Source organism: Macrobrachium nipponense, chromosome 25 (assembly GCF_015104395.2).
Source record: "Macrobrachium nipponense isolate FS-2020 chromosome 25, ASM1510439v2, whole genome shotgun sequence".
Classification (NCBI taxonomy): domain Eukaryota; kingdom Metazoa; phylum Arthropoda; class Malacostraca; order Decapoda; family Palaemonidae; genus Macrobrachium; species Macrobrachium nipponense.
Genome location: NC_087214.1, coordinates 32,189,209 through 32,209,030, shown reverse-complemented (window position 1 = coordinate 32,209,030; position 19,822 = coordinate 32,189,209). Strand labels below are relative to the sequence as shown.

General features: G+C 38.9%; 1 protein-coding gene across 4 annotated transcripts in view; it reads left to right on the top strand.

Annotated features, from left to right (window-relative positions):
- Positions 1 to 17,038, top strand: part of LOC135199314 (uncharacterized) — a 246,646-nt gene extending 229,608 nt beyond the window's left edge. For all 4 annotated transcript variants that reach the window (XM_064227224.1, XM_064227223.1, XM_064227226.1 and 1 more), the window contains 6 exons: positions 8,407 to 8,493; positions 10,592 to 10,767; positions 13,018 to 13,138; positions 14,662 to 14,808; positions 14,928 to 15,071; positions 15,666 to 17,038. In XM_064227224.1, the coding sequence (XP_064083294.1) occupies positions 8,408 to 8,493; positions 10,592 to 10,767; positions 13,018 to 13,138; positions 14,662 to 14,808; positions 14,928 to 15,071; positions 15,666 to 15,837 (846 nt within the window). In that variant the 5' untranslated portion in view covers position 8,407 and the 3' untranslated portion in view covers positions 15,838 to 17,038. The remainder of the gene's footprint in view (positions 1 to 8,406; positions 8,494 to 10,591; positions 10,768 to 13,017; positions 13,139 to 14,661; positions 14,809 to 14,927; positions 15,072 to 15,665) is intronic.
- Positions 17,039 to 19,822: the final 2,784 nt, after the last annotated feature.

Sequence of the window (19,822 nt, the reverse complement as noted above, 5' to 3'; positions counted from 1 at the left end):
CACCTGGATTGAAAGTAGGTAATTAGAGAGAGAGAGAGAGAGAGAGAGAGAGAGAGAGAGAGAGAGAGAGAGAGAGAGAGAGAGACTAATTGTCATTGGCACCTCGTCAATTAAGAACTCTCAGTTTGTCAGTAATTGGATCGGATTAGTATCACAAGCAGTGGCGAAGGTGATAAGTGGTGTTTGCATGCAGAACGTACTTGAGAGAAAGAGAAAGAGAAAGAGAGAGAGAGGGAGAGAGGGAGAAGGGGAGGGATATCAATACAACTTTTATATTACTTCTCTTCGTCTGAACTTAAAATATTCTCTCTCTCTCACTCTACCTCTCTCTCTCTCTCAGGTACGTTCTGCATGCAAGCACCGTTTATCACCTTCGCCACTGCTTGTGATACTAATCTGATCCAATTATATTCGACAAAATGAGATCTCTAATTGACGAGGTGACAATGATAATTAAGTCTCACTCTCTCTCTCTCTTTATATATATATATATATATATATATATATATATATATATATATATATATTATATAGAGAGAGAGAGAGAGAGAGAGAGAGAGAGAGAGAGGAGAGAGAGAGAGCGCTGCAGTCCACCTCCAGCGACCGCATAGCATCAGGCCTCCTACTAGAGGTCATGACGCATGCATAAATGTATGAATTACACTCAAACACAACTGTTTCTTCTCCCTACCCAGCCCGCCTTCCTGCTCAATTCGGCAAACGGCCCGCCCCCCCACAAAGAATACAAAGCGCCTCGCTTGCGACGAAAACCAAGAAGAAGAATCGCTAGGCGTTCTCCGCCTTCATTTGCATTGAGATCGCGTTTCATTTCTCATTTCAAGACCACCACAGAGATCACTGGAGATCACGCGCATGCTCTGGTTTATGTTGGTCGGGGCGACTTTAATGGAAGGCGCCTGTCTTGACTGGTTGTTAAGACAGTTAAAATGTTTAGTACTTGTTTTCATTATTATTATCATTATTCAGAAGATGATCCCTATTCATTGCGGTACAAGCCCAAAGGAGCCATTGACTAGAAACTCGAAAGGTGGTTCCTATGTATATAGAGTTCATTTGAAAGCAGCATCAGATGGTAAAATGAAATTCAGGAAGAAGGAAAGAAACTAACAAATAATGACATAAATAGATAAAAATACGAGTAAACGATTAAAATACAGCAATTGTTTCAGGGCAGTAATAAATTGCATTGAAAAAGGGGAAAGGAGTTGGTGGCCAAATGCCTTCATGATTGTGAAGTTGTGAAATGGTTCTTGTTATGTCTGTGTTTGGTTGGGTCCCAGTATCAGTGTAACGTTCGCACATTCTCCTCTTTGGTCTTAATTTAACCCGCCAAGAACGCCTTGGGATACACGCCCAGTGTAAAAACAAACCAAACATGTTAGCCGAGGCATTACCACAAATATTGCGCGCCCCCTTCTACACTCACACACACAACAAGAAAATCCTTGCGAATAAATTATCATATAATCACTGGGCGCGAGAATGAATCGGCGTTGGTAGACTGGCTCCGAAGATATTACAGAATAAACGGAAAGTTTCCTTTCCCTTCACCGACTTCGAGGGAGCCTCTGAGGCTCACAAGAGTCTGCAGCTTCTTAGGAATTGGCTAGCAAAGGGGTTGCCACCTCATCGGCCATGAGTCCGCCGGATGGCTAGGACAGCTTTTTATGCAGTGGGCCGAACCCTTTCCCAAAGGAAGTTAGTCAAGAGGCTGCCTCAGCTACCGATCTGTTGCTATCTTGGAGCGAAGACAGGTTTGGTCAGTGGGAACTTCAAAAGGAAGTTTTTTAAGTTTTATACACAGAAGTTCAGTCCAGTGCCATCAAGAACAGGAAGTCTGAAACGTTTGAGATAATTAATATGAAAATTTGGAATATTTACAAGTTTCATATTTTGGGTATAATACCGAGGACAACTCGAGGATTCTTTTAATTTTTTAATTTTTTTAAAGGAATCTTGGTAAATGAGTAAGACAAGATAAAGATATAACACTAGCCAGCACGGACTCTTGCTCCGAACATTAAAAAGTATCTCCACATATGAGGGGGGGGGCGAGGGGGGTGAATTTGGAAGTACCCTCCCAAATTGAAGGGGGGGCGTGAGTTTTGAACGTACCCTCAATTGGAATACCAACCTCCCAATGGAAGACAATTCTCTGCGACCGTATTGGCATCCGAATAAGCACCATAACCTGAGAGAGAGAGAGAGAGAGAGAGAGAGAGAGAGAGAGAGAGAGAGAGAGAGAGAGAGAGCACGGTGTTGATAGACGTCTGAGCATTGGTCCAAGGACGAACGTGCCTAAAACTTCATGAATATCATCTACCAGGAGGAGGTTTTTGGGATGGACAGACCGACGCGACGTTATATTACCATCTTCATCCTGAGATCACCTGAATTCGACCACATGTCCAATATCTCTACAGAAAACACGATTGTTTCGAGTTCTACGAACAAGAAAGCAGAGACAAAATTTCCCTCACCGAAGGAAAGGCTCCTTTTTTTTTTCACTGACTTATGAAACTCACTAAACCAAATGACTCGTTGGCCCCGCAAACAACGACAACAACAACAACAACCGGTTTTTAAGGAAGATGCGACCAAGACGATGACGCGAGCAAAATATCGCCAGTTTACTTGACTTAAAAAAGTAAAAAAAACAAATCGTCTTTCACGCGCATTCCAGGAGAAGCGAGAGGCCGCCGCCGAATGCTAGATGCGACCAAGACAATTCTTGGTCGCCTGTCAAACCGACCAAATAACTGGAGACTAAAATCTAGGTCACTTCGTTCCTCCCGACGAAGCGACCCGTTCGGGATATGATCTCGGCTCAGGTCTCTCTGGGTGATTATCAGCCAGGGAAAACACTCCCCCCCCCCCTCCCCCCCCCCCCCTCCCCCACCCGCCCCGGGCTCCCCAGGCCACTCTAGGATACATTGCCCCTTCCAACTGACTCCTCGGAAAAGTAGAGGGAGGGAAGATTGAATGAAAGAGAGGGAGGGAAGATTCAAATAGAAAGAAAAAAGTAGGAGAAAAGGGAAGATTCATAGAAATAAAGAGAGGGAAGTTATTGAATAAAGAAAAATTAGAGGGGGGAGGGGAAGATTGTGAAAGAAAAGAGAGGGAGGGAAAGATTGTGGAAAGAAAAAGTAGAGGGAGGAAGATTTCAATAGAAAGAAAAGTAGAGGGAGGGAAGATTCAATAGAAATAAAGTAGAAGGAGGGAAGATTGAATGGAAAGAAAATTAGAGGGAGGGAAGATTGAATGGAAAGAAAGTAGAGGAGGGAAATTCAATAAAGAAATAGTAAGGAAGGAGGGAAGATTGAATAAAGAGTTGAAAGGAGGAAAGATTAAATGGAAAGAAAGGTAGAGGGAGGGATTCACTCTGTTGAGTCTTAGGATTTAGTCGTGACTCACATGTGACTCATAAGGATTCGGCAGAGGTCGGGGACTCCGACTATAGTTGCCGCTTCCAACGGACTCCCTAGTTCGTTAAATGCCTCAGAATGTCTTCTGACTTACTCGCTTGGTGTTTTGGGCATCACTAAGTATATCAACAATGAATCACAGTTACTCCACCATAGCCCCAGGTCTGTTAAAAGGGAGCAATTTGGATGTCTAAGAGACTAAATTTGCTTGGTTTTTAGGCCTCCTTGTGACCACCGATCTTCTGGGTCCTGAGACTATGTTGTCATGATCATGACATTTGTGAAATTAAGTCCAATATGATGTTATGTCACTGAAAGTCTCGCCAAGTATACACTCCTCGTATGCGAAGAAATTTGTAAACAAAGCGAAGTGAAAAATAAACGAAGCAATTAAAAGTTTAAGTAAATACTTACAAGAACATTTTTAATACATAAATGAAAAAAATAACCCACTTACAAGCCTCCAAGACATAGCCATAACAAGCTCATGTCCCTCCTCACCCCCCCTACAATAATAGCTCTTAAACACCCCGCGCTTAACCCCTACAGTAATAACACCTCCCCCCTCAGGCGCCTGCCAACCATCACAAGTACAATATCAGCTTCCTGGGATATCAACCCTTACGCAATACATAAACAGATCCAGCGTCACCCGTTTCTCACAGATACCTCTCTCTTACCCCCTCCAATAACAACAACAAATCCGTAACTACAATTGCACCACCATAATCATCACTTCCCCACTACAATAAATTCATAAGCAATCATCTAACTTTACCACCATCACACACAGTTATACAGTACTTAACACCGCACCCCCCAACTCCTTCCTGTACTCTCTGTTACCATCCCACCGACACCCTATCATCCCCCCACCCCTCTCCCCCAAGGGCAGCACCGGGCACAGCTGAAGCTGGGCTAGGGTCAGTGACCTAGGTAAAGCTGTACCCGTTCTCAGAGAGAGAGAGAGAGAGAGAGAGAGAGAGAGAGAGAGAGAGAGAGAGAGCTTGTACACACCTCGTAGCTAGCTGTTGTTGATGAGAGAGAGAGAGAGAGAGAGAGAGAGAGAGAGAGAGAGAGAGAGAGAGAAGACTGCTTTTAGGAACAGCAGGAGATTCATAAATATTTCAGATTCATTAATGATAATTGCTTCCTTTTAAAAGTTCGCGCGTTCAAGATTTGACCGGATGTATTCAGTGCTTAGTGGTTAGTGGATACAGACTTACATGTGTGTGTGTATGTGTGTGTGTGTATGTATCTTATTCATAAATGCATAATTCTGAATCAGGAAAATATGGAACGTGAATATATATAAATAAATATAAATGCTATGAAGGAAAGAGAAATAATGGAGTGCTGATTTTTGGAATTCGTGTCCTTTACTTAACAGGAAGTAAAGTCGTAAGGCCTACTAGTAGCACTTCACTGTTTCATCACTTCTCTCTCTCTCTCTCTCTCTCCTCTCTCTCTCTCTCTCTCTCTCTATATATATATATATATATATATATATATATATATATATATATATATATATATATATATATATATATATATATATATATATATATACATATAACATATATAGTTAAACAATAAAATGAAAACAGTAAAATATAAACAAGTACATGAATAATTAGGAGAAATAACGTGATAGTGATTTATTAACAAACAACGCAACTAACGTTACGGAGAGAGAAGGGAAAGGCGGCAAACAAAAAAAAAAAAATAAAAACATTCTAACATCATAAGAACAGGACTTGGGGTCCTTACAAGCCCAGGTAGTTGTGAAAGTGAGAAGGATATTCCAGAAGCAAGGACAGTGGTGAATGCAAGATTGTGGGAACAGGATACATAGACTTAAATATAATATATACATATATACATATAAATATAATACACACACACACATATATATATATATAATATATATATATATATACATATATAATGTACATACATATATAGTCAACACACTGTTATTCTATCAAACCATGTTTCGCAAATCTAATACCCAGGTATTAAGATATACTTGAACAAGAATAATTAATTTACATTACTGTTACAATAAAATATTTCTTCACAATACAATATATGGCTACAATACTATTGCAAGCAAAAGCACTCGCTGCATATCTGCATACAGCACTCGGCTATGCAAGCTGCTTAGGACTAGTTTTCATTGTCATACCTCCATTAGCATTCATAAGATAATATTCACGTCAGACAACTATAATCACTATGCAAGAGAGAGAGAGAGAGAGAGAGAGAGAGAGAGAGAGAGAGAGAGAGAGAGAATGATTAGATTGCACATGTTATGGCTTCTTCAAATGGACATTGTAAACGAGAGAGAGAGAGAGAGAGAGAGAGAGAGAGAGAGAGTGAGAGAGAATGAATCACGATTCAATGGAGAACGTCTAATCCAGTGAATGGACATTTTAACAACGAGAGAGAGAGAGAGAGAGGAGAGAGAGAGGAGAGAGAGAGCACGAATGCATGATCAAATGAGGATATACACAAGACTTCACGTGACTTTAGAAATGAAAAAAAAGAAGAAAAAGCGGAATGCACATGAGAGAACAGGTGTGACCGGGTGTGGTGGTTCTGAGCATGCGCAGAAGAGGGCAAGAAACGCACCTCTGTCATGCGCAGAGGCATAACGAAAAACGGCACAAGAACTTGATCGGGGTTTAAGGTGGGGCCGTTTTCCTCTCGTTCCAAAGGCGGTACTTCCAATAAAAGACACTTTTCAAATACTTCAGGATGATCCGTTCCAAAGGCGATAGTTCTCAAACCTCTGAACTTGAGACCCTAGAACTACGAATGTTAAGAGAACGGACAGGTTCTGGATGAGCTGTTCCATATGACACACCTCTGGAAATCAACCAGCTCAAGAGTAAATAGATGGCCCAGTTCAAGTCGTTGCAAATTCCTCCGAAAAGAAAGGCACGAACGATCTAGTCGAACAGCCCAGATGGACAGGACACCTTCAGAATTAGCGTTCCATAGGTAGTGCGTTCGCTAACAACCCCCTCCAACTCCCACCCCTACAGAGAGCGAGTGAGAGAGAGTAAACGAAGGAAACAGCAGACATCGCTCCATAACGACGGAAGGCTACGAGTACCAGAAACCAAAACTAGAGTTCTACTGGTTGAAAGCAGCAGCAGAAGAAGAAGAAGAAGAAGAGGCACACATTCCACAACACAACAAGGCATGGAATGGAATGGAATGCGCGATTTAGGCATGAAGAAGCCAAGCACTGGGACCCACAGGGTCATTCACCAACAAGACAATATCGAAAAGGAATACATGACATTTCAGCCACTGAAGCCCAAGATGACTGAAGTAATTATGCAGTTCCTCGAGATCGAATCGCAGACGATAGCTTTGGAAGTCTCCTAATCTCGAGACGTTTCTTCTTGAAGTACGGAATTCGATGTGGTCCTCGGCATGAACGGTATATGCAACTTGCCGAGGAAAGGACTGTCAAGAATGACGATTGCACGGAGTTATCTCGCTTCCACTGAGGTGGTGTGCTGATATCATCCACTAAATGATCTGATGCAGTTTCTCATTAAGCTCAACGTTAATGATTAGTCTTCTGATTTACGTAACTGTTTTTATGTAGGAACGAGCATATGCTGTATTATAGTCTCCTAGTTATTATTTTTGTTTGTTCTGGTCTGTTTTCCCTTCCACGTACGGTCACTTTCGTATAAGAGACCTTACTTTGCAACTTTGGGCTTTTTATGATTAATAATAATAATAATAATATAGTATTATAATGGGCGTAATGTCTGTCCGTCCGCCTGTCATTCAATCACGGCCAAACGACTGGTCTGATGGGCATGAAACTTGGCAGGATTATTGTGGGGACTCTTAAAATGGTTTATAATGGGGTTTCATCCTACCTCCCCCGACCCCCTCCGAAGGGTGTTGGGGTACAGCAACAACAACTACCACAATAATAATAATAATAATAATAATAATAATAATAATAATAATAATAATAATAATAATAATAATAATTATAATGATTAGTTTCATTAAAATTATTGCTCCACCAACTGCATTAATTTTATAGAGGTTCCTCTCTATTTTTTTAATTGTGGTTTTCTCTGAATAGCTGAAATTCAAATTGAATTTTAAATCTTAACTAACGCCCCAGGCGTTGTAATAAAATTTGACACTTACTGTTTGCTGGGTTTAGACATCCCAACCCTCGGTGCGTTGCTCACCACTTTAAGCAACTATGAGAAAGCCACAGTTAGAAAAATAGGGAAGAACCTCTATAAAATGAATGCAGCTGATGCAGCCATAATTTTTTAATAAAACATTTTTAAAAGAGGGGGTTACTTCCAGCATACAATAATAATAATAATAATAATAATAATAATAATAATAATAAAATAATAATAAATAAAATTATAATAGTTATTATTATTATTATTATTATTATTATTATTATTATTATTATTATTATTATTATTATTATTATTCTATCATCGTTTAACTGCGGAGGCGAAATAATCAAAGGTTATTGAAAACCGTTTCCAAAATTTCTTCTTTTTCTTGGTTGACAAGAAATTTGGCCTTTTATTTAACATATATAGAGGATGAATAGAAATATATTAGAACCTGTTTTTTTTTAAGAGCGTTTTCGGGAATGAACTGCTTTTTTGCTGATATGGAAAAAAGCACAAGACAAGACAAATTGTTCAAGTTCCTATTCCTGTGTGTGTGTGTGTGTGTGTGAGAGAGAGAGAGAGAGAGAGAGAGAGAGAGAGAGAGAGAGAGAGAGAGAGAGAGAGAGGACTGCATTTACCAATCGCAGTTACATTGTCAAATAGAGAGAGAGAGAGAGAGAGAGAGAGAGAGAGAGAGAGAGAGAGAGAGAGTAATGTTTACGAATTTCGACCTCACCACGATATTCTAACTAACGATGCTCTCGTTCTCTTTGCAGGATGCTTAGCACCATGAAGTGTTTAAAAACGTTAGTTTTACTACTCATGGCCGACGCGCTGGTCAGTGCCATGTCAAATTGTACAAGGTAAGTGTTGCTTGATATAAAAACCTTAAGTTCTGTCCCCAGGCAGGTATTCATAAACTATCTAATCTATAATTCCATATGGAAGTGTTGCTTACATATAAAAACCCTTAGTTCTGCCCTCAGGCAGGTATTCATAAGCCATCTAATCTATACTTCCATATTTAAGACTATCATAAAATCTATTCTGCTGTGAAATCATTATTTGTATAAAAGTTACCTTGAAATTTTGCGTTTAAAACCGTGTCAAGAGTTTTATTCAGCCATCATAGAGCCACTAGATTTATCTAAATCAAAACTGCATATTAAAGTCTCTCAACTTTGACCTAAACTATCTATTCCGTTTTGGACAAGTCCTTAACCTGTAGAACCACTATACCCCACTGTTTAATTTGTTGAGCTAAGCCAAAATCTATATTGATCCTCCAGTAAATTCTTATCATCGCTACTTTTATGCGTAACTATTGTGAGCGAGATCAAGTTTACTAAACCTGTACAGGTCATTGACCTCTATAACCTCCTCCTCTTCTTCAAGCAAACCAAAATCAGTCTTTCGGACTCTTAAACAGGCCCTAAGCTCCTTGTAGCCTGCTGAATGCCTATTCTGGCTTCCAGCAGGTCGGCAGCATTCATTACCCATTCATTTCTTTATCTAAATCTAAATTCTAATCATTACTCAGCTGGTGATGTCCTACCTACTAAAACTTGTCCAGTGTCATCCTACGTGGCTCGCAGAGTTTGGTTTAACGAATAAATCCAGCATTCGTGAATTTCCATTTAGAAAAACCCCATTCCTCCGAGTGCATGGTTCGCTAACTGTTTCTTTTTCCCCTCTAACTCCCAAGCTTTGGAACCCTCCGTCTGTATCCGCTTTTTTTCATGATTTTACAACATTCCAGCCTTCGGTAGGCGGGGCTGCTGCTTCCTCCTTTGAGGTTGAGCCTCAATGATATTTTATTTGTGTATTTTAAAGCCTTAGCTAAATAAGAGCACTAGTCTGCACCTATTATTGGCCTCTGTATCTAAGTCAGTAAATCCATTTATTTATTCAGTTTCAATGAGACGTATGAAAACACCACTATAAATCTAATGGATCACCCTTTTCAAAACACCCCAGAACACGCAACACCAACCAACAAACCTAAAAAAAAAAAAAATACCAGAAGATTGGATTAGCTCAAAACCTGCTGCACAAACAAGAAAAAAAAAGCTGTCAAACAAGTGAGGAAGTACCCTAATTCTTCTTCTTCTTGTTCAAGTTAGGAGAGGCGGCCTTTAGTCCCTAATAATACGGTTTTACAGAAGAGGCATTACAATTTTATCGCAAGGAAAGCACCTGCTGCTAATTAACCAGACTGGGTGTGAAAGCAGCAGGGCTATAAAAAAAAGGCCATTCATTTCGGAAGCAAGTGTCCACAGAGTAGCTTATGTTGTGGAGGAATGAAACCCGGTAAAGTGAACAGAAAATATTGAAGACGAGGCCACTAACGGATCAGTACCGTTGATAGTCGCGTATGGACAGCAATAAAAACGTTAAAAAAACGAAGCCTGTGGAGTATTGCTTCTTAAAGACGTGATAAAATGTGCAAATAGGACGGCCCTCAAATATTTCTAAAGAAGCAAATGCCTACTTGAACAGTTTTCAACTACAATAATTGATAAATACACTAACATCCTAGACCATTCAATTACAAGAGTATAACCCTTAATACAGAAACTAAGATCAAAGACCATTCAATCAAAAGACTACAGTCCTTAATAAACAAACTAAGATCCTAGACCTTTAAATAGAAAGTATGTAGCCTTTAACGTAAAAACAAAGGTTCGCGACCATTAAATTAAATGAATGTAGAGTGTAACAAACAAATTCAGATCCAAAACCATTCAGTTGAAAGTCTACAGTCCTTAATAAACAAACCAAGATGCCTAAATTGCAAGTCAGCACTCCTTGATTAACAAACCATGACACCAGACCCACTAAACTGACAGAACAGAGGTACCCTCGACTCTCCACTTCACCCTATTAACTAACTAACTCCATTCCAGTATCCACCAAGGAAGCAAAACGAACCGAGTCCTCATGTGCTCCTTTATTTTCCAGCGACGCCAACACCCCGCACTCCCGAAAGAAACGTCTGATCTTCATCACGTCCGAGAGACGGCTGACGCTGCCCCCGGAAACCCTGTTGGTGTTGACGCCCACCCTGAGTATCCCCGTGGCTAGGAACCTCCCGACGGGTTACCACGCCTCCATGACCATCTCCATCCCCTTCAAGAGTAAGGTTCCACTGGCTGGGTGATGACTCCCTGGCAGCGGTTAACGAAAGTGGTTCAATTCGTAATCAAAGGACGGTTTCGAATGAGTCTTTCAGGACGATTTGTTCTTTTTTTTATTTTTGTTTACCTCGCGAAGATGGCTTGTCTCTCTTCTTCTTCTTCTTCTTCTTCTTCTTTTTGACAGAGCTCTCAAGAGGCCGCGAGTCCTCCTACCTTCTTCCTCTATCTTTCTTAGGCATTTGAAGATAGTTTAAAACTCTAGTTTGAAACTCTAGTGCAACTCGCTAGTCAGGGTATAGTGGTCTGATTAGTCAAATCTAATGGCAAGACAAGAATTAACAATTTCATATCACAAAAGGCAGTGCATAGCCTAGCTGTTGAAGTTAGCTAATTTTAGTAATTTCTTCTAAACCTTCTTAGTTAACCTTGACATTTCACAGTACCTACTAGAAGACCTAGACCCTTATTTTGACAATTTTCGACAAGAGACCCAACGTACTAAATAAAAAAATCCCTACTTAATAGACAAAGGTTACTGCAAACTTACTCTGTGAATTACAGTGTCACAAAAAGAACTCGATAAACTGGTGCATATGGTTGTCTACATATCACATGAAAAAACATTTTTGTTAATAGACCTCAGAATCTTAGCTCTAGATATTTCATGATGTTTAAGTGAACTTTTTCCCTTTATGATGAAGAATCTCAGCTGTCATCCATACATATGAAAATTTTGTGACAACACTTTACTTCAGAACTGGTTTAGTAGTGAACTTTTTCATGTGTACCATATCCCGCACACCTGGCAATCCTTCACGAAGCTTTCAATGAATGGTTCACAATATTTGCTTTTCATAAACTCCTGAGACAAGTCCATCGCAATCAGTACTTGATTTTTTCTCTCATGATCCTCTTGGGATACTGTCCTGTTGCTAAACTGAAGATTGTCCACTTATTTTTATGCTCTATATTGTTCCTAATGTTCATCACCACTTTCTCTAGATTTAAGTTGGCATTTGGGTAAAATTTTCACCAATTGCATTGGTTCTTAGAATGTTTTCCTCACTGAAGTTGTTAAAACTCTCTTGATTTTTCTGACATTCGATAATTTCGTCTCACAAAAGCGACAAATCCACATTTCTGAACTGACCAGACTGGCAAAAAAGGTAGTTAGTCACCAAAACATTTTTTGGAAGGACAACAATCTTCTTTATAAACTTATTTATGTAACATGACTTTCAAAAGATTTGCCATTTTGTTTTCTTCCAAAGACTTGCTTTCAAAGTGTGACTACTACTGACTTGAGGCTGCTCTGTCTGTCTCTCTGCTTTGCTAGTCATGGCAGGAATGCGTCAAACTTGACATGAGCACATGACTTTACAGTTCACAACTAACACTTGCAACCACTGACCCAAAACTTGACCACTTGCACTTTCATATAAGCTAAAAACTTGTTGACCATCAAACACTTCTACCAGGTTATAAAACACTTCAACACAATTATAAGAATTCATAAACACTCCTTGAATTGATACAACTCAACAAATGTTTACACCCGCTACAGGCAAGTGAAAATGTATTCCGATTCAAAACCCTCATTCAGAACCCCAAAAGTGATGTAATATCTGCCAAAACCTTAGTAGGAAACCCTGGAAAGGGTAATGTAACAAACACACTTTTACAAAGTATGCAAAATATTCCCTTTGAAACTGCTCTTTTACCCATGTAACTATAAGGAAAAATTCCATTAAAGGTTAAAAATGACTATTTCCTTCATACAGCAAAACAATATTCTCGGTTTTTATTGACCAAATTCTAAGTTCAGTGATACAGCATTTCTCATGAAAATATGAAAATCCCGTACAACAATATTTTCTAGCTGCATAATACACTATTTACCCAAAATCCCGAAGACCCCATGAGGTATACAACAGAAAGTCGCTGTTGAGTAATGCACTATTTACCCAGAAAACCTGAAGACCCCATTCGGTATACAACACAGTCCCAGTTGAGTAATACATTATTTGCCAAGATGACTTGAACGTCCCAAAAGTTTACAACAGAAATCCCAATTTGAGGGGTGCAACATCCACACACTATACAACTAAAACACAATACACAAAACTGAGCAACAATTATGCCATCTGACTCTTCACGACACTTTTCTTTCCACGCTTTGAAACTGATTGATAATGACAACTGTGGCTAAATGACCTCCAAAATAGACCTGACATGACCTTCTCCTCACAGTTGCATTTGATGACCTTGGTTTGACCTCTGAAGAAAACCCCTGGGGACTGTGGCCTGCATTCTTTAGGAGGAGGCGTGACACTACCTCCCTCCCGGGCATTAATTGGGCAGGTGGCGACAGGTAAGCTTCCACGGACAATTGATTCTTTGGTGTGTAAAGGATGAGGAACAGCTAAGCACAGCCACAATAGTTCTTATGGGGAACAGTTAGTAGAGGAACGTGCTTTCCATTGGTTCTCAGAGCAAAAAACTGGAAATTATCTACTAGTTACTAAAGAGGAAGTTCGGGAGACAGCGGCTTTCAATTTAGTCTTATGGGATGGCTTGAAAAAAAAAACCAGAGCTTTCAGTAGGGTCTAAAGAGGATGTGTTGAAAAACAAGCTTTCAATGAGACCTTAGGGTGACAGACTGGAAAACAGAAGATTTCTATTGGTTAGAAAGGGATTATGATGGAAAACGAAGATTTCAAATAATTCTTTTTAGAGGACAGGTACAAGTTGTTTATGTTTACTTCTTGGAGGTCTGGAAAACAGACGATTCTTCATATTCTTAAAGGTATGTGCTGGGAAACAAATGGCTTCAGAAAGGTCATCAAGAATGGATTGGAAAATGGACGATTTCCATTAGGGGGTTTTAAGGAGTAGCAGGAAAACAGCAACTTTCAATTGTCTCTAAAGAATACAAGTTGGAATATGGAAACGTCCAAAGATTTCACAAGGAAACAGACCGAAAGACAAGAACTTTCAGTCGGCTCTAAGGAGAGGGGTTGGAACTTGATGGAACTTCATTGGTATTTAATGGGACAGGCTGAGAAATAGGCGCCTGCGATTAGTAATTGATGAGACTGACAGGAAACTAGATGTTTTTGATCGGCTTCAATTGGGACATTTAGAAATTTTGCTCCGATTGCTTCCAGGAGAGAGACAAGCTAGCTAAAGGTTATTTTTAGGGATTCTTAAGTCAACTTTGTGTAATTACTGTCTTCAATTTATTTCTATAGAGATAGATAGTGAAGAGTGACTGATTAGCCATTCCATGGATGGATAGAAAAAATGGTGGTGTCAATGTCAACCACATTTGGTTCTGAGTCTTATATCACACACAATAAAAGACAAATAACAGTAACTGATGTTTCCTCTGAATCTGAATTTGGGCTATCGTATTTTATGTTTACTAAATAAGTTTATATAGCTTTCAATATGTGATTCCTACATTCATAAAATAATCATTACTGGAGACTCACTGCAATAAAGAATATCTTAAGGTAAAAAGTAGGACAAAATCTGGAACTCATCTGTTTTAATTTTTTTTTTTTTTTGGGGGGGGGGGCAGACATACTTATCAATAGGTTGGCCCCCAAGTATCGCATTTCCTAGCAAGTACTGCCGTTAGCTAGGTTGAAACTTTTAAAAGCAGAACAGTAGGGACTAAATTCTTCCCACCTGGATATAAAAAGAATCAATCTGATACTTGGATACTTGAGACAACATCTAGAAAAGAGACTTAAAAGAATATTAAATGAATATCAATGAACTATGAAATCAATTATTGAAAAAAAAACACTTGTGTAATGAACCAGCAACTTATCTAATTTCTTCTTTCCTCCTCCTCCCCCTCTTTTCCTCTACCTTTTCACCCAACAGGGAAATGTTGTACCAGGTGGTAGAGGACGCTCTTCACAACATGGGCCTGGATGGGAAGGCCTGCCTGCTGAGGGCTATCTGCGAAGTGTTCCAACTGCCCCTCATCAACCACGGATTCTTTGGGGAGGTTCTCGAGTTGTTCCTCAGGTAGGGTTCTCAAGTCTTCAAGTAATGATGACATCCTTGCATTCAAAACTACCCCAGTGTTTGAGAAAAACTCAGTACTTGGAGAATGAGGTGTAATTAAAATCTTTCATCTTCAACAGCGCCAGCAGAGCTCCTCACGCAGACAAGCGCCTGGATGAGTACTCAAGAGCCGAGCGAATTGGAAGGTCGAGCGGAGAGTGCTTCGAGTACCATGAAGCATGTCAGTGGTCCCTATTTACAAACCCAGGACAACTGCACTGGGAGTAAGTCTATTTATCAAACAAGCTTAAGCCAAAGTTGGGTACTGCTTTACGCTAAGCGAGAACTAGGAATATCCCTCGTTCACTATATTAAGGACATAAATTTTCTATTTTTTAAAGTTCATTAATAATAAGTAACAGAACTTTTAGGTCCCTTTTTAATTTAGACCTACCCACGAGATCCTGAATTCATGTTTTACAAAACTAATCCAGGATACTAAGAAAGGGAAAAGGCTATTGTTTGCTCCTCATGAGTAATTGTACTGGAAGCAAGATTTTGTTTATTCTAAGTTAGTGGTTACAGATGCAGTGGGAGTCAGAGCTACTATCAAAACATTTCACGATTTTGTTGATTCTTTCTTTCCTCTTGAAGACCATGCATACAAAATGTTTCCACTTTTTAACTGGAATTCAGTCTAAACATCACACTTCTAAATTCCATCCAGTCCCAATCCAAATAGACCATGATTTTATATATGTAAGATTTTCTAAGCAAATAACATACCCCACACCTCAAAGTCTATTTAATGATTAATTAAATAGTGCGATGTTTTCGTCCAAAATGCCACTGCTTCTAATAAGGTTTATTTCCCACAGGGACGAGGATATAGCTGACGAAGGAGTTGTGGGCCAGTGCTCTAAATCAGCTTCTTACGAACAGACAAACAAAAAAGATGCCTTCTTCGAGATCCCACACAGTCCCTCTAAAACCAACGCGAAGAAAACTACAGCAATCACTAAATTCACAAAATTACAGAAAACCAATTAAGGTTTTATATGAAGATGTACAAAATTAGGCATTTTTTTTTACTTCACTGTACGAATGACACAATGCTGGACATTGTGAAGTTGTAGTGGCACTTACATAGTTTTAAGACTGTATCAGAACCACTTGTAGTGGTACAAGTTAATTTCCTACCTGTCATGTATGTAGTATTTGAAAACCGTCAATAGATTTATCATGCAAAGTCATGCTTACTGAGAGCTTTTGCATTGCATATGCGAAATTCTCATATTACCTGGCCTCATACAATGTTGATGACCAAACTAGTTGCAACATCAGATTACAATAGAGTCAGTCAATTAATACGTAATGCCTTGTATGAGGTTGTACTGTAAAAATAAACATGTTTAGGTTGTGATGTAAATCCAGTGAATATGTTTAAGTTGTAACTTACATTGGTGAAAAAAGTTTAGGTTGTACTGAAATCTCAGTGGAGATTTTCAAGAGGATGAAGGCATTTAGCCATTAAAAGCTGCCGTTTTTGTTGTTGACACAATGCATTTATTCAGTTGGATGAAAAAACATAAATGATATCATGTGTAAACAAAAAATGGACACTTGAATCTACAATGACATCGGTCATATACAAGTTGTGACCCCACAGAACCCCTTCAAGGATTCTCTTTCCTGTGGCCACAACAGATGCGAGTGTCTCTCGGGCATTTTATACATATCGTTGCTTGCTTGTCTTAAGAGTGCATTTGTCCGAGCATATGTAAATAGTGTAGGAAATAAGTGGTTACATACAGCTGGACGTCTCTTGTTTTTCTCCCAAAAGTTAGAGATCTTCAGAGCTGAACTATTCCTCTGGTGATTCCCAAAGGCAAAGCCTTAATGCTTGCTCAATACTAAGACTTAAGTGAATCCCAATGAATCCAGTGTATAATGGCATTTTTGACTGTTCACGAGTCAGAATTTTTCGTTTTTTTCGTTTGACACAGAGGAGCAATGATTTAAAACATTGAATGACATGAACAACTGATATTTGCTACTTTACATTTTGCTGAATAAAACTTGCTTTATTTCCAATAACATGACAGTTATTGTTGATAGGATCTAGGATTCTTAAGGTAGTAACTCATCACACAGACTTCCATAAGGTGTGTAAATGTACAGAGAGAGAGAGAGAGAGAGAGAGAGAGAGAGAGAGAGAGAGAGAGAGAGAGAGAGAGAGAGAGAGAGAGAGTGCATGCCATCCTTAAAAAGACCATAGGCCAAATAGAAGAAAGAATTTCTGGATGCCTACAGATTATCTAACTAACAAAATTTTCACAGAGAACTGACACAATCATTAGATCACAAGAAACTCAGGAAATTAACCACTGGGTTAAAACTACAGAATTAAGTGTCTGTGGATGAACACGAAACCAGTAATGGGACTAACAGTTCTTCATCTATAAGACCACTAGACTAATATGACCCCAGGAAACAGACCAACACAAACTGAAACAATTGTCCATACCATCCTCATGGTTGAACACGTTTTAAGGATCTTTATAACCCAAGACATTTAAAAAAAAGGCTTAAATACCCCAACACAAGGCATCGGAAAACAATTAAAACAAGAGTATGCTACCTTATTGATATTGTATTCTAACTTTGGGATGTGACGAGACCAGCTTTATTTACCACTTACTTCGTACAGACATGACCCATTTCATCGAGTTGTATGTTTACTTTGTAATGTATTTATTTGTCACAAATGTTCCTGTCAAACCTGTTTATCCACTCGAAGTGGCCTAAGTGCGTGCTGTAAACTCTGTAGCCTATTCAAGTGCAACTTACTTTCACCTTACTTAACTGTGAAAATGAAAATAGGAGGGGGGGGGGAACAGACAGAATAGAAACTGAATAAGGAGCTACCCAGACGCCCCCCCCCCCTCCCTTTGTGCATGATGAACAATTTCTCAGAAAATTCAGAGGATCACTAACTTTAGCTCAAAGTAACCTACTTTCCTTTGTAACTCATTGACGTTTTGTGCGTCAGACAGTGCCAGTATCTGTTTGAGAGACAGGGATGCCCCATTTTGGGCATTCCACTGGGAGGGTGGGATGGGAATGATGAAGTGGGATTAAGGGAGGGGAAATAAAGGGTTAGTAGTGCCATAACTAGTTCATTTTTTTATATTTTTTTTATAGGGAGTTGAGGCTTCTCTGTTCAGAGGCGGAGCTAATGGTCAGTTTTAGCTTTTTAATTCTGCAGTGTTGGAGATTGGAGACCTTTGCTTCACATCGTTCAAGAATGAAGCTATGAAACACTTTGTTGCAAACCAGAGCTACATTACTCTTTCGATCAAAATTATTGTCACATCTCACCTTAAAAGAGGAGACTTGTACACCTTTGTTGAAAGCTGGACATAGCTGACCCTCCGTTCAATAGTGAAGCCTCACTCCAGTTTCTTCAAAGTTGAACTATGATATGATTTGCTTTGTTTACAAGTGTAGTTAAGCTTTGCTTTGTTCAAAAAGCGGAGCTTTGCTATGCTTTGTTTAAAAGGAGAGCTATACTTTACTTTTTTTCTTAAAAAAAGTGGGGCTATAGACTTTCACAAGAGGCACTATATCTTTTACGTCATGGGGATATATTGGACTTTTTTTTTTATTATTCTTTATAGACGCAATTTACTGAAGATAAGTTAAGTGTAAATAGAGCAAAACAGAAAAAACTAAACACCAGATTTAAGTGCACTAGTAGATGATCCCATATACCCACATATGTTTGCAAATACCTAATGTAAATAAAGAAATTTGAGCAGAACTAGATCCTAGTTTGCAGAACACTGTTCCCTCGATCAAGGCTATTGTTGTACAATAAAGTTCCCTGATCATAATACAAATTCTTTAATACACACTGACTTCCTAATTTATTTTTCCACTTTAACATAAAACAACTTATTTATAATTAACCTTATTTATTTTACCTTATTTATTCTGACCACAACTTATGGTATAAGCATTTAGACGTACTATTTCATATCATGTTTATTAACTTCCCTTAACATAAAAGTGATAAAATGATCGTCCTGCATATCTCCAGCTACCAAAAATGGGTCACTCTAATTTTCTATTTTAATATAAGCCACAAGAACTTGTGATTATTACCCCACTCATCTTGGTTCAGCAAATTTCACTAAAACAGATGACCACTATTATAAGTTGAAGCCATTTGGCATAGATGACCCTGTGAGCACCAAGAAAGGGGGCATAAGGCTTGTAACCTTACTCTTAATGATATTACGAAACTTGCAACGTCCTTAGGAGTCTGGTGTTTGAGAAAGTGACTCACAGTAAGGGCCAAAAGCCAAAATTGGGAGAGAGTGCGACAGAAAATCCTGTAAACTTTTCATTTTGATTTTAATGAGCAACTGCTCAAGTTATGTCATACTTCACTAGTTAAACCCTCCAAAAAAAAAAATAATACTGTTTCGTGAGCATTTTGTCTGTCTCAAATTTGGTGAAGAGAGAATTGAAATTCAGTCCTATGTTCCTAAAAATATTCACTACAGGATATCAACACCAACTGGACCACAATGCACTTGTAACGACCTCCCAGAAACCAACAGAAAATACAAAATAAGAAAACACACACACAAAACTGTTTAGTTAGGCAAATCTAAAACCGGCCCCCCTTGTCAGGACGATAATCTTGTTTAAACAGACCTGATTTGCTGGGAGGGAGGACGGGGGGGTACTTCCGTTCCCACTCAGAGTGATCCAAATCAGTGAAAATTAAACTGTGTAAATATTCTCCTGTGTGAAAGTAACCAGAGGTGTAGTTTTGTACTCGGTTAGCAGAAAGACAAGTGTTTCTAATCAATACAAAGAGTTCAAAGTATGTTTATACCGGATGATCACATTAATACAAGAAATAAAATCAAAATATTTTAAACAATGAATGCATTTTTTAGTATAATTTGCTATTACGACAATGATAAAAATGATATAACTAAGCAACATTATTCTATCTGTG